Source organism: Rattus norvegicus, chromosome X (assembly GCF_036323735.1).
Source record: "Rattus norvegicus strain BN/NHsdMcwi chromosome X, GRCr8, whole genome shotgun sequence".
Taxonomy (NCBI): domain Eukaryota; kingdom Metazoa; phylum Chordata; class Mammalia; order Rodentia; family Muridae; genus Rattus; species Rattus norvegicus.
In genome coordinates, this window is record NC_086039.1 from 118017776 (window position 1) to 118033885 (window position 16110).

The following is a 16110-nucleotide window of genomic DNA, read 5'->3' on the forward strand; positions in this document are numbered from 1 at the left end:
TGGTTGCTAATTAAGGATTTTCAGTATAGTTGGTTTGACCTGTCGGAGTAGATTAGATAACTTTTGAATCTTCAAGAAAATTTAAACAAATGGGAAACTTTTGGACATAAATCATGAATGCTAGGGAGAAAAATAAACATTTAAATAAAGAGGCGTGAAAAATGTTGGGCGGAGAAGCATGAACGTTGTCTTAGGTGTTCCTGTTAAAAAGAACAAGCATTTAAACAAAGCCTGAAAACTTTTGGTTTCATGCGTGTTTTTCCATTGTTTTTCCTAGGCTGGCCTAGGTGCAGGAGAGGTTGGGGAGGGCCTGTTCTGTCAAGCTGTGGCTGTGGCTCTGTGCCACATTTGTTTTTTTCTTGGCTGGTATATCATACATGTGGAGAGGAAGAAGATGAAAAGGCCAACTTTGAACAAAGGCTCAAAGGAAAAATAAAGTCTTGACACCACCGTCAGGGACAAAGAGAGTAAGAAGCAGTTGTTGGGTTAATGGTGTGGGGTCGGGCTGTGGGAAGCTGCATGGACACTGCTCCAGTGGTGGGGAAGTGCAGTCTGAGGTGTAGGAACAGACAGCTGGAGTTGGCTCAGGGGTCCCAAGGTCTGCAATGAGATTCGTGGCTGTCTGGTTCCCAGGCTCTTGGACACCCCTGTGCCTGCTACTGGATGAAGCAGAGCTGAGAATGGAGTGAGGGCCCGCATTGCCCAGCGCTGAGGGAAAAGAGGGTAACTCTGGCAGATCCTGTGGCAGGAGTCCTTGGATTGTTGGGGGTTAGCTGTAGGCTTGGGCTTAATGGCAGCTGCAGCTGGGAACATGGAGAGGCCTTCCAGAGATTAGTCCTCAGCTCTATAAGTGGAGGACTTCTCTTTAGCTCCTGACGTTGGGTCCATGGTTCTAAGGCATTTATTGTCATGGAGGAAAGTCAGAAGAAAAGATGGGCAAAGATTCTAGGAGAGTACCAAAGCTGACAATTCTCATTGTATAGTGTTTTGTCCATCATTCATGACCTACATGCACTAGGAGAGGCTAGGTCAATATTCTGGCTACTCGGATCTCTATAAATAGCTATAAATATAATATAAATGATCAATACCACCAATGTGTTCTCATGTTCAGAAGAGTGCCACATACTACTTTAAAAATAAATACTTTTAGATCAGTACTTCAAATCTCTGCTAGTGAGTAAACTAAGCTGAAGTTTTCTATTAGCCCATTTTTCAATAGTACATGTACGAAGATCCCTCAGTTATTGGCAGATCCAGTGAAAATATATGCATTGTAATTTCTATCTGATGGCATATGTATAAATGTAAGGAAATTATCTTTGTTCATCTGGATCTTATTTGGTCCTGATATTGGGACAGTTATGAGCTACCATGTGAGTGCTGGGAACTGAACCTAGGTCCTCTTCAAGAGCAGCAAAAGTTCTTAACTACTGAGCCATCCCTCCAGTACCCAGTGTTGGCCACCTTGTTTGTCTTTTGAAAAAAATGAAGCTTCCACATATGGGGAAGAAAAACACTATATTTTTCTTTCAAAATTTGGCTGATGTCACATAATCTGATTATTGCCACATCTGTCCACTTTCCTGTATGTGACAAAAAATGATAACATCAGGAGTTGTATGTTCTTCTGTTTTGCACACAAACAAATAGTGGCATGTCACTTCTTACATTTCTCTAAACTTGTATGTATAGCCACATTTCTCTAATTCTGTCTAGCTACTTACATTTACCCTTCTTTTATATTTTTAAACAATAACTTATTTCATTTCTGGGAGACAGTATTTTTCAGGTATTAAATTCGACTTATGATTTTTTTAAAAGTATAAAAAAAGTCCTGAAGTATAATAAAATACTCAGGGATCTCTTACACAGAAAATAGCATGGCCCATATAAATAATTAAATATTACTCCATTTATTCTAATGAAATATTTTCTAAAAAGTGTCCAGTAATATCCAATCATATAGGATAGGACTTCTATTGTAATATATTTTATGGGTCAATCTTGTGTTATTTTCAATTGACAGAGTAAATTTTATAATAGTGGGTAGAGACACAGTGTAATATTTTAATAGGTATATGTAGCATTCAACAATCAGATCATGGTAACTGGCACATCTCCATCAAATACCACAGGCTGCATGTGAAATCACAGCGGCTGTTATTGCCTACACAAGATCTATTCAAGATCGGGCAAGAAGCATTCTGACATTGATGTGGGCAGGAAATAATGAATACTTACTGCTTGCTGAAGATCTATGGAAATGGCTTCTAGGAAAGGAAGTGCCAGTTTTGTCTAAAGGTATAGCCTCTTCTAGGTCAACCAAAATCCAAAACTGTATGAACAAACTGGACTTGTTATATGCTTCTTTTTTATTACGAAAGGGGACATAAAATTGTGAGGGAATGGAAAGACAAGTTAAAGAGTAGAGGATGAATGATCAAAATACTTTGTATCCATAATGGAATTCTCAAGAACTAAAGAAAACTGTTATTAAAAGGGAAATAAAACCAGCTTCCCAAAAAAATGATATAAAACAATTAAAATAAATTAAAAAATTAACAACAAATAAATACTAAAGGAAGGGGATAAATATAAATAGTGATTTTATAGATAAAGCTAAAATAAATTGATCTTCACTGGATGAGGTAATGTATGCCTTTAATCCCAGCACTGGGGAAGTAGATGCAGGTGGATCTCAGTGAGTTTGAGACCAGCCTGGTCCATCCACAGATTAAATTCCAAGGCAGGGCTATACACAGAGAAATTCTGTGTCAAAAAAATTTAGAGAGATTTCCATTAGAAAGGACTGAAAGTGCTTGAAGGGGCTGGAGACCCCATATGAACAACAATACCAAGCAACCAGAGCTTCCAGGGACTAAGCCACTACCTAAAGACTATACATGGACTGACCCTGGGCTCCAACTACATAGGTAGCAATGAATAGCCTAGTAAGAGCACCAGTGGAAGGGGAAGCCTTGAACCCCCAGTGAATGTAATTGTTGGGGGGAGGGCAATAATGGGGGGAGGATGGGGAGGAAAACACCCATAGTGAAGGGGAGGGGGAGGAGTTAGGCGGCTGTTGGCCCGGAAACCGGGAAGGGGAATAACAATTGAAATGTAAATAAGGGTTCTCCTTGGCTGTGTTAGGCCCCAGGCGCCTTTGTGACTCAGGGAGGCCGCACCTCTGCCTGGCCACCGGCTGCTGGAACAGGGAGGCCAGGCTTAGGCTCTGACTGTCCCGTTGCCATGGGGACGAGGGCGAAGGTTGGCCGGCTGTGTGCTGAGGGAGCAAGTGAAGGAAGCCTGGGCGCAGCTTCGGCCACGTTCCTAGTGCTCCGACGGAGGCAATGGCTCCTGGCCTGGACGTGCTGCCCTGAAGCCACCGGAGTCGCCAAATCCGCAACTTTGCGGTTGGCAGATCCGGCTCGACGTTTCTGGTTTTCCTAGGATGGCAGACAGGGGAGGCGCCATTGGAGAAGTTGGTGACCCACAGGCTTGAACTGAGGGAGAGAAGGGCCTGGATCCCCTTTCCGGAAGTTACAATGTGGTCGCTCAGCAGGGGCAGCCTATGACTCGCAGGTGGTCTTTGAGCTGACAAACTCACAGCCGCTGAGGGAGCAGGAGCTGTCGGCGCAGCCATTGGTACCTGTATTGGGGAAACATAGCATACAAGCAAGAAGCTTACAGCCTCAGTGGCGAAAAATTTTTCATGTCAGAGACCAAGAACTCTTGCAGTTGTTTATGTCATCCCTTCTTCTCCAGACAGAAGATACCAAAAAGTTGCAATCAAAGATCTGTTCATCTTATTGATAAAGTCACTAATAAGCCAAAATGTCTGTCAACATCAACCGCAGCGTGTCAGACCAGTTCTATCGCTACAAGATGCCCCGTTTGCTTGCTAAGGTTGAGGGCAAAGGAAATGGAATCAAGACAGTTATAGTCAACATGGTTGACGTTGCAAAGGCGCTTAATCGGCCTCCAAAGTATCCCACCAAATATTTTGGTTGTGAGCTGGGAGCACAGACCCAGTTTGATGTTAAGAATGACCGTTACATTGTCAATGGATCTCATGAGGCGAATAAGCTGCAAGACATGTTGGATGGATTCATTAAAAAAATTGTTCTCTGTCCTGAGTGTGAGAATCCTGAAACAGATCTGCATGTCAATCCAAAGAAGCAAACAGTAGGTAATTCTTGTAAAGCCTGTGGGTACCGAGGCATGCTTGACACACATCATAAACTCTGTACATTCATTCTCAAAAACCCACCTGAGAATAGTGACATTGGTACAGGAAAGAAAGAGAAAGAAAAGAAAAATAGAAAGGGCAAGGACAAGGAAAATGGCTCTGTATCCACCAGTGAGACACCACCACCTCCACCACCAAATGAAATTAGTCCTCCACATGCTGTGGAAGAAGAGGAAGATGACGATTGGGGGAAGGATACAACTGAGGAAGCTCAAAGGCGCAGAATGGATGAAATCAGTGACCATGCAAAAGGTCTGATACTTAGCGATGATTTGGAAAGAACTGTAGAAGAGCGTGTTAACATCCTGTTTGATTTTGTTAAGAAAAAGAAAGAAGAGGGCATTATTGATTCATCTGATAAAGACATTGTGGCTGAGGCAAAATGACTGGATATAAAAGCCATGGGCCTTCTCGTTTTGACAGAAGTTCTCTTTGATGAAATGATAAGAGAGCAAATCAAGAAATACAGGTGCTATTTTTTAAGATTTTGTCGAAACAACAAAAAGGCCCAGCGGTACCTTTTTCATGGTTTGGAATGTGTGGTAGCAATGCATCAAGCTCAGTTGATCGCCAAGATTCCACATATCTTGAAGGAGATGTATGATGTAGACCTTTTAGAAGAAGAGGTCATTATCAGCTGGTCAGAAAAGGCCTCTAAGAAATATGTCTCAAAAAAACTTGCCAAAGAGATTCGTGTCAAAGCAGAACCATTTATTAAATGGTTGAAGGAAGCGGAGGAGGAATCTTCTGGTGGTGAGGAAGAAGACGAAGATGAAAATATGGAGGTGGTATATTCGAAGACTGCCAGTGTACCAAAAGTTGAAACTGTGAAGTCTGACAACAAGGATGACGACATTGATATTGATGCCATTTAAAAGGATGGATGCAACTTAGCTTAACAGTATAATACTTCAAATTTTTCTCCTTTATCAGCCCAAGGGCAACATGTATGTGCAAGAGCTAAAGTGGCTTAACACCATGGTACACTTGATACTAAAAAGCTATTACTGTGAGTGGTCTACAATTAAGCCCAATGAGACATCTAGGGAGTCCATACATATCAGTGAGCAGTTGTAGTTTGCTTATTTATACCATGTTTCTTTTGGGAAAACTAGTGGTGGACACATTTGGATCACATTCATACAGTTATAAAAAATAAAGATTTGATTTTGGTCATTCTTCAGACTTTGGGCTAGAATGGCTTATACTGAAGTAATTGGATACTTTTAGGATGTTACACCATTTAATAACTTAGACTTCTTAACTTTGGTAGATTGTTAGGTACTGAAGACTTGAAGAATGCAAACAATTATAATGACCTTATTCAGCCATTAAAAAATGAAGTATTTTGAAAGTTGTATTGGCAACTGACAATTCTTGTCATTCTAAGGAAATTTGATGATTTAATGACAGTGTGACATCCTCATGAGAAGTAAAAATGACCTGTGTGTCCTATGGTTTAAGAGCAAATTTGAAACTTGGAGTTGTGGTTTTTCAGTTTGTGTACACTCACCCCAAATTGTAGTCTATTGAGTCGTGTGCATTGCACGTTGGATAAGCCAGGGAAATAACAAATAAGTATTTTGTGTGTATTTAGTGGTTGCTTTGTACTGAGAGAAAAGCTTTGAGGTGTGATTAAATCATAAACTCTGATTCTATTCGGGAGAAACAGGAAAAAAGGTGCACTTAATCTAAAACAGCATAAGTTTTCAACTTTTACCCTTAAATTATAATTTCAAGATGTTTAGACATACTCTATCTTGTGTTTGATGTGTTCCCCCTCCCTAATATTATGGTTTATTATTTAATGCCTTTTAATTTGGATATAATAGCTTGTACTTTAGATTTCGCTTGCTATCTTGCCAAAATAAGTGTTACTGTTTTTCAAGCTTGATCCCCTTCCCCAATTGTCTTATTTAAAGAGAAAGTTAAACTTATACTTCTGAGTCAGAGCCTGTATATTGGTTAAGACTTGGGATATTTTTTACTTCACATTGAATATAGCTGGATACCTGAGAAGTCTGGTGATGGCCACTGGGTGGGTGCAGCTAGCTAAGGCCTGACCAGCCCATTCAGAGCCTTGGACTTCAGACTCAAAAGTAAGTTTCTTACTCACTTGCTGGTATAAGCTCTATCTGGGTTCCTGACTATATTTGAATACTTGTCTTCAATATTAAAAAAACATAGCACAGGTTTCTTTCTACAAAAGTACATTCTGGAGTTAAGAACCCATGTGGTTGTGTGTGGTGTGCTAGCTCATACACTATTTGGATCTTATTCTTTGTGTCATCCATCTCACAGATTATAAGACTTTGATTAATGTAAAAAGTATGCGTTAAAATCATACAAACATTTGGTAAAATTAAAACCTTGATAGGAGTCTGAGCGTGGAACAGGAGCCATATACCTGGAATGATAACAAGGGAATGTGCTGTGTCACACCAAAGTGGGACTTGGAAAGTACTTGTCTCCTGGGTTTCAGACTCTTTGTTGTATGGGCAGCCCATCCATATGTCATTACTTTTTGAGATTCTCAAGTAGATCAACACATTTCGGCCTCAGCTTGGCAAGATTTTGTCTTAGAGCTGTTGCTTTAAAGGGAAATGGTCAGGTCTTAGACATTTAGGAAGGTCTTGGGCTTCTGTTCATTCTGGTGCCAAATGAGTGGGATTCAAATTTCACACAATCTGGGTTTTTATTCATGGAGGTTAACCTGGTAAGAGTAATCCTTCATGGCTCTATTGAGGTGTCTTAAAAAGTTTCCTGTTTCAAACAGCTACATTACTTGATTAAAACAATGTTATAAAATTAAAAAAAAAGAAATGTAAATAAGAAATACTCAAGTTAATAAAGATGAAAAGAAAGAGATTTCCATATCATGTTTTCTGCATGAGAGGAAAAAGAATGATCAAAATATATTGCACAAAATTCTCAAAGAATAAATAAAAACAGTTAATTAAAATGATTTAGTTACTTTATATGGAGACTTGAACTTTGGATAATTTTTTATCTTACAAGTATGCATTACATGAAAAAGATGAAAAGGAAACCAAACCAATTAGGAAAATTGCTGGTAAAAATGCTTCAGCATTTCTGGTAAATGATACATATGAAATTACATGAATACACTGAAACTGACAAGTCATGTAAAAGTACAAGTGTTTCTTAGTCTCACAAATTTATAAAGAAAGTTCTGGAAAGTTTCATAAAATGCTCATTAAAACTGAAGCATGAGAAATGCTACAGGTCACTCAGATTCATGGGTTTCATTCTACTCTCTGCTGCAGATTGTTTCTCCTTATTTCAAAGACAGAGCTGTGAAGAAGTTGAAGACAACATTAGTCTTAATGAGGTCGTGTATTTATATTCTGGATGTGACGAAAAGCTAGCGTGAGAAAGATAAGGAAAGAACAGCATCATTACTAAGCACCCACATATGATTCTCAGAGAAAATATTAACTGATTTGTGCAAATGAGGAGTAATAGAGGAGAAGGCATCAAGTCATAAGAAGTTCATTGTCCAGCTAGAAAATTAAAATTCAAATATAAATCCTGGCTTGTTAAGGATGCCTATGGGACAATCTCATTCACCCATGTACTAAAAAGCTGGAAATCTAAGAATGTATATTCACAGGATTTACTCTCTGTGAACCTATATGATTATCATGTCAAGCAATAATGAAATCTTAGTCTTTGTTTCCTTTGTTCAGCCCATGTCAGCAAAGTAATAGGTGCTGGACCCAGATCTCTGAGGCTTTCTTCTGGTTATAAAAGGTTTGCACTCTGCTTTTAACATGCATCAGAAAAATGTTCAATTGAAGCACTGAGTTGGTCTTTGTTAGGTATACTTATGAACACACAGTGAATAAAAAACACGACTTCTCTAATGGCCACACATTTTTTTAATAAAAAATAAGGATTACTACTTTTCGTTTACTGAATAAACACTCAGTGCAAGCCTAATGTGGGCCGAGTGTTCTGCTAAGTCCTAAACTAACGTTTAAACCAGGCAGACTTTGCAATCAAGGAAAGCAGACATGAAATAAATTAGAATATTGTAGGGTTATAGCAGTCTACTTCAAACACCACAGAGCGATTGGCTTAAAAAGCAAAAAAAAAAATATTTTCCATGGTTCTAAAATGCCAGCAGAGTCAACTTGTGAAGCGTCCCCCCTCCTCAGCTCATAGATGGTGACTTTCTTGCTGTGTTTTTATATGATATCCCTCCATCTCTATGAGTAAAATAGAGGGGTGGGCTTTTCTTCCTATTCTCATAAGAACGCAAGTCCTGTGGATCACAGTCTCATTGGATGACCTATTCAACCTCAAGTAGGTCACAAAAGCCCTACCTTCAAAGTCAGTTAGATGGGAGACAGGGCTTTAACATGAAAATCTGTAAAATAAGATCTTTCCATATTACGTTTGAGAGGATACTACAGAAAATGTGCTGTTCATTATATTTTCACAGCATACCTAGGGCTGTAGTATTCTAGAAGTTAGTTCAACTTAATTTTAAACAGTTTAGTCTGGACAAGAGTCAGAGGAGAATACTTAAAAGAAGCAGTCACAATGTATACATTGAGAAACCATGGCTGGGTTAGAGAGTTGATTAGTAAGTGAAAAGCACTAGTTATACTTGGTGATCCTGTAGAGGACCCAGTTTGGATTCTAGGTGCTCATGTGGTGTCTCATAACTCTTTGTAAGTCCAGTACCAGTGGAGCCAAAGCCTTCTTCTGATCTTCACCATGCATGCATGTGGTAAATAGACATACATGCAAGCCAAAAGCTCATATACATAAATGATAAATAAATCTAAACCATATGGCAAACTCAGAGAAATAGAATGACCTCAAACTAGTCAGGCCAGAGAGGGAATCTTCCAAGCAGACAAACAAAGGATAGAGCACATCACAGTGTTTATTAAAGGGCCAAATTCTATCTTAAGGATGATGGGAAGCCACTTTATGATCCTGAGAAAAAAATATGACATCCATATAATATAGCCGTACTGTACATAACTCTTGAACATACACTCAAAGTACTCCAGAGATATTTTCTCAACCATGTCCTGTTTGCCTTATTCACAATGTCTAGGGAATGGACTAAATGTCCTTCAACTATTGAATAAATAACTGTAATGTACATGTACATAATAAAATTCTTCATAACTGTAATTTACAAGAAAATAGATAAAACTGGGTAATATATAAAGTCAGGTAATCTGGTCCTACAGAGACAAATACTTGCCATTCTCTCTGATCTATGAACCATAGCTACTAATTTTTATATACTTGTTCTTTTCACATGAGTTAAAGTAGAAGGAAGGAAACCAGAATGGAATCCATGAGACAGAGAAGCAGATTTCAATGCAGGGAGGTGAGGTGGGTAATAGACTATGTATGGGACAATGTTGAAAGAATTATAAACAGTAGAAGCATCCAAGGATGGGATGAGGGAAGTTAGGTAAATATAACAAGCATAAATAAAATTTTAATATTCTGGCTATCATATTTGAATATATATATATATATGTATATGTATAGCCACATACTCTGAGTCCTAGAAAATCTTGAGAGATGCCTTCACTGCCAAGGATGTACACATTCAACATGCAATGGAAGTGTGAGATTGAATTATTCTCATGTCTCTTTATGGGGGAAAATATCAAAAAGAAAGACAGATGGCTTAATTTTTCCTTTCTCTCTTATTATACCTTAAAAGAAAATTATAATTAAATTTTATTTAATAGCACAGTAAATTTTAGCATTAAATTAACATTTCTTAGGCTATGGAATTTTCTGCCCTAAAAGGTACATACACACCACTTCTAGCCATCAAACCTTACAGATCACATTCACAAAGGAGGCAGAAAGGATGCAAGAGACATTGTGGTGGATAACAAAGAAATGGACACAACAGGGAGGGAACACATATGAACTGACATTTACTCTGACAACATGCACAAGAACTGTACAAGGTGCAGACACAGAGAATTCCGATGTAAGAGAGGAAAAGTAGGCACAAAATCCCACCAGTAGCTAAAGAGCTATTGCTATTTGATAACTACGGGGAGAAGACTGCTTGGTTTTCGTTAACTATGTGACTTCTGGTAGGTTGACTACATGGCAGGACAGGTTCCACATCAAAGCCTATCTGAGCAACACAAAATGGGATTATATGAGGAAGGAAAAAAGAAATCTCAAAGCTACATGGGAAAGGATGGGAGGGTAGAGAGGATGGTGAAGGGAGAAGTTGGAGAGGCAGGTAAATAAGTTCGAAATTAATTTCACAAAATTGTCAAAGAATTAATAAAGCATTGTTTAAAATGTTTTACTTCCTGGTGTAGTCACACATGCCATTAATCCTAGCATTCAGGGAGCAGAGGTGGATTCATCTCTGTGGTTTAAGGTAAGACTAGTCAACAATGCAAGACCCCATTAAAGAATGGTTTCACCATCCAATGGAAAAAAGATAGCATTTTCAGCAAATGGTGCTGGTTCAACTGGAGGTCAACATGTAGAAGAATGCAGATCGATCCATGCTTATCACCCTGTACAAAGCTTAAGTCCAAGTGGATCAAGGACGTCCACGTCAAACCAGATACACTCAAACTCATAAAAGAAAAAGGGGGGAAGCAACTCAGACACAGGGGCACTGGAGAAAATTTCCTGAACAAAACACCAATGGCTTATGCTCTAAGATCAAGAATCGACAAATGGGATCTTATAAAACTGCAAAGCTTCTGTAAGGCAAAGGACACTGTGGTTAGGACAAAATGGCAACCAACAGATTGGGAAAAGATCTTTACCAATCCTACACCTGAGAGGGAACTTATATCCAAAATATACAAAGAACTCACAAAGTTAGATTGCATGAAGATAAATAACCTCTTTTAAAAAATGGGGTTCAGAGCTAAACAAAGAATTCATAGCTGAGGAATGCTGAATGGCTGAGAAACACCTAAAGAAATGTTCAACATCTTTAGTCATAAGGGAAATGCAAATCAAAACAACCCTGAGATTTCACCTCACACCAGTGAGAATGGTTAAGATCAAAAACTCAGGTGACAGCAAATGCTGGCGAGGATGTGGAGAGAGAGGAACACTCCTCCATTGTTGGTGGGATTGCAGACTGGTACAACCATTCTGGAAATCAGTCTGGAGGTTCCTCAGATAATTGGACATTGAACTGCCTGAGGACCCAGCTATACCTCTCTTGGGCATATACCCACAAGATGCCCCAACATCTAAAAAAGACACGTGCTCCACTAGGTTCATAGCAGCCTTATTTATAACAGCCAGAAGCTGGAAAGAACCCAGATGCCCTTCAACAGAGGAATGGATACAGAAAATGTGGTACATCTACACAATGGAATATTACTCAGCTATCAAAAACAACGACTTTATGAAATTCATAGGCAAATGGTTGGAACTGGAAAATATCATCCTGAGTGAGGTAACCAATCACAGAAAAACACACATGGTATGCACTCATTGATAAGTGGCTATTAGCCCAAATGCTTGAATTACCCTAGATGCCTAGAACAAATGAAACTCAAGACGGATGATCAAAATGTGAATGCTTCACTCCTTCTTTAAAAGGAGAGCAAGAATACCCTTGGCAGGGAAGAGAGAGGCAAAGATTAAAACAGAGACAGAAGGAACACCCATTCAGAGCCTGCCCAACATGTGGCCCATACATATACAGCCACCCAATTAGACAAGATGGATGAAACAAAGAAGTGCAGGCAGACAGGAGCCAGATGTAGATCTCTCCTGAGAGACACAGCCAGAATACAGCAAATATAGAGGCTAATGCCAGCAGCAAACCACTGAACTGAGAATAGAACCCCCATTGAAGGAATCAGAGAAAGAACTGGAAGAGCTTGAAGGGGCTCGAGACACCATATGAACAACAATGCCAAGCAACCAGAGTTTCCAGGGACTAAGCTACTACCTAAAGACTATACATGGACTGACCCTGGACTCTGACCTCATAGGTAGCATTGAATATCCTAGTAAGATCACCAGTGGAAGGGGAAGCCCTGGGTCCTGCTAAGACTGAACCCCCAGTGAACGTGATTGTTGAGGGGAGGGCGGCAATGGGAGGAGGATGGGGAGGGGAACACCCATAAAGAAGGGGAGGGGGAGGTGTTAGGGGGATGTTGGCCCGGAAACCGGGAAAGGGAATAACACTCTAAATGTAAATAAGAAATACTCAAGTTAATAAAAAAAAATGGGGTTAAGAGCAAAACAAAGAATTCACAGGTGAGGAATGCTGAATGGCTGAGAAACACCTAAAGAAATGTTCAACATCTTTAGTCATAAAGGAAATGCAAATCAAAACAACCCTGAGATTCCACCTCACACCAGTGAGAATGGCTAAGATCAAAAACTCAGGTGACAGCAAATGATGGTGAGGATGTGGAGAAACAAGAATACTCCTCCATTGCTGGTGGGATTGCAAACTGGTACTCCCATTCTGGAAATCAGTCTGCAGATTCCTCAGAAAATTGGACATTGAACTACCTGAGGACCCAGTTGTACCTCTTTTTGGGCTTATACCCAAAAGATGCCCCAACATATAAAAAAGACACGTGCTCCACTATGTTCATAGCAGCCTTGGTTATAATAGCCAGAAGCTGGAAAGAACCCAGATGCCCTTCAACAGAGGAATGGATACAGAAAATGTGGTACATCTACACAATGGAATACTACTCAGCTATCAAAAACAATGACTTCATGAAATTCATAGGCAAATGGATTGAACTAAAACATATCATCCTGAATGAGGTAACCCAATCACAGAAAAACACACATGGTATGCTCTCACTGATAAGTGGCTATTAGCCCAAATGCTTGAATTGCCCTAGATGCACAGAACACATGAAACTCAAGAGGGATGACCAAAATGGGAATGCTTCACTCCTTTAAAAGGGGAACAAGAATACCCTTGAGAGGGAATAGGGAGCCAAAGTTTAAAACAAAGGCAGAAGGAACACCCATTCAGAGCCTGCCCCACATGTGGCCCATGCATATACAGCCACCCAATTACACAAGATGGATGAAGCAAAGAAGTGCAGGCAGACAGGAGCCAGATGTAGATCTCTCCTGAGAGACACAGCCAGAATACAGCAAATACATAGGCGAATGCCAGCAGCAAACCACTGAACTGAGAACGGGACCCCCATTGAAGGAATCAGAGAAAGGACTGGAAGAGCTTGAAGGGGCTCGAGACCCCATATGAACAACAATGCCAACCAACCAGAGCTTCCAGGGACTAAGTAAGCCACTACCCAAAGACTATACATGGACTGACCCTCGGCTCCAACCTCATAGGTAGCAATGAATAGCCTAGTAAGAGCACCAGTGGAAGGGGAAGCCCTTGGTCCTGCCAAGACTGAAGCCCCAGTGAAAGTGATTGTTGAGGGGAGAGCGGTAATGGGGGGAGGATGGGGAGGGGAACACCCATAGAAAAGGGGAGGGAGAGTTGTTAGGGGGATGTTGGCCTGGAAACCGGGAAAGGGAATAACAATCGAAATGTAAATAAGAAATACTCAAGTTATTAAAGATGGAGAAAAAAAAAAGAATGGTTTCAGTACTGGCCATAGTTTGGCTTGTTTTTAAAAGTTTAAAATGTTCCAGGATGCTCAGCGATACAAAAAGAAACTCTTTCTCCAAAAATAAATGAACAAACAAACAAACAAATTTGTTCAGAACATTCTTGATGTAAGCACCTACGGCACATTATTATCAAATTTATTCTAGTAAATAGTCACATGATACAAGGTATCTATTTTTTCTCGTTTACAAGTCACAAAATAAAGCTTTACAAATTGATTCAAAACATGCCACAGCGAACAAATGTATAAGCAAAGCTGTGATTCAAATTCTAGCATGAAAAGCTACACCCATATTCATCAAATTCATCAGCAAACAACAGCAGACTGCTTGAACTCACAGCGGACAGTCCAGTTTAATCCGATTACTACTACATGTTGATGAGTTACAAGGAAGAAAACCAGCCCTTCCCTATCATGTTGCTGCATTTGTATTTGCTGTCCCTGCAGACTATGGAAGCAGCTCAATGTACAAATCCAAGGGTGTAACATATTTCACCCTCAGTGGAGAAAAAAGAATAGGGGAGGGCCATAGATTTTTTCTATCACATGTGTATTTATTACTCATTGGAATCCTTTCCCTTACAAACCAGGATGTCATTTGTTCTCATATTCCAATTACCGAACTGCTAAAAGAAAACAAAAGGAGATAGAAAAATGTCTTCCAATGTTTATTTCCAACTTAGTGTTGCATGGATAGACCATCTAATTATCTAATTATCTTAATAGGTATAATGGTTGTGGCAAATTATTAATAGTTTCAATTTTATTTATAACATTCATAATATATTTTATTATATTATGATTATATTAGTGTCTTAGGGTTTTATTGATGTGAAGAGACACCATGATAATGGCAACTGATATAGGAAACCATTTAATTGGGGCTGGTTTACAGTTTCAGAGACTTATACATCTTCATCATAGTAGAGAGCATAGAGTCCTGCAGGCAGACATGGTGCTTGCTGTGCAAGGAGCTAAGAGTTCTACATCTGGATCTGCAGACAACATAAAGTAAACTGAGACACACTTCCTTCAACAACATCACATCTACTCCAATAAGGCCAGACCTCCTAATAGTGGCACTCACAATGGGGGTCATATTTATTCAAATTATACATTTAGCTAGATTACAAAGCAAAGTGTAATCGACTATCCAAAGTATATTTCAATGGCCATGAGCAGATGGATCATAGATATTTAAAAATACCAAATCATTTGATGAAGAGGCTGATTCCAATCAGAATAGAATGAAGAGTAATGACCTTGGTGAAGTACCCACTGCTTTAAAAATTCTAGTGGGTGTTTATTTCTCAGAAATCAGATGGCAGACTTTTGTAAAATTTAGAGTCTGAAGAAGAAACTCAACCCTCAATTGGGCCAATCTGAAAAGAAAATGGAAAAGTACATGTTTAGCAGATTGAGGATAAATCAATGGCTTAAGACAGTTATCATACAACAGTGGGAAAGCTTCTTTGTACATAATTACACAGGTTAAAAGACAGCATAGTCATGCAAGCATGAGGCCTGGAGATCAGAGTCATAGCACCCACCTAAAAACCTGATACAGCTCCATGCATATATAACCCCATTACTTCAAGGTTGGAGACAGATAGTTGCCTGCACGAGGACACCCTGTCTCAAAAACAAAATAAGATGAAAAAAGATCAAGGGCGACATTTGACTTAAAAATCTGGCTTCCACTTTCATATGCAGACATATGAAGATGTGCATTCATGTGTAGCATAGTCTGAGAAGAAATGTGGGTGTAAAGTGAGACTTACTTGTGTACAGTAAGTGAGACATGAAAGAAAGGAAGGATGATCTAAGGTATATTGTCTCTGCTGGCACAATGAGCAGATGCTGAAAATGTATGGGCCTCAGATCCTGCGAATATGAGACTTATTTTCAGACAATAGCATTTATTAAACCTGAAGCCTGTTATGGGTAACTCATGAGGGTAAAACTGAGTCTGGGAGGTGGCTCAGTAGGTAAAGTCCTCGATAAGCAAGCAGGAGGAACAACCTCCATATAAAATGCAGACCATTCCTGGGTCAGGAATCCAAGGGGCTTGCTAAAGAACAAGCCTAGCCTAATTGGTGAGTTCCAGGACAAGGGAAAGACATCAAAGATTGTCTTCTAGCTTCTATATGCATACAATAGTAAAGAAAGCTGATCAAAACCAGTGAGTGTTAGTCATGCATAGAAGTGTATGTTTCTTAATTACAGCACTTAGCA

At 39.5% G+C, this 16110-nt stretch overlaps 1 protein-coding gene across 1 annotated transcript; it reads left to right on the forward strand.

The window, feature by feature from the left end:
• The first annotated feature begins 3235 nt into the window (after positions 1 to 3235).
• Eif5-ps6 (eukaryotic translation initiation factor 5, pseudogene 6) lies at positions 3236 to 5434 on the forward strand. The gene has a single exon (XM_063280454.1). The coding sequence runs from the start codon at positions 3838 to 3840 to the stop codon at positions 4636 to 4638; it is 801 nt and encodes a 266-aa protein (XP_063136524.1). The 5' UTR covers positions 3236 to 3837; the 3' UTR covers positions 4639 to 5434.
• Positions 5435 to 16110: the final 10676 nt, after the last annotated feature.

What these genes read in the sequence shown, in the direction of transcription:
- Eif5-ps6 (XM_063280454.1), top strand. Translation starts at nt 3,838, where the DNA reads ATGTCTGTCAACATCAACCGCAGCGTGTCAGACCAGTTCTATCGCTAC.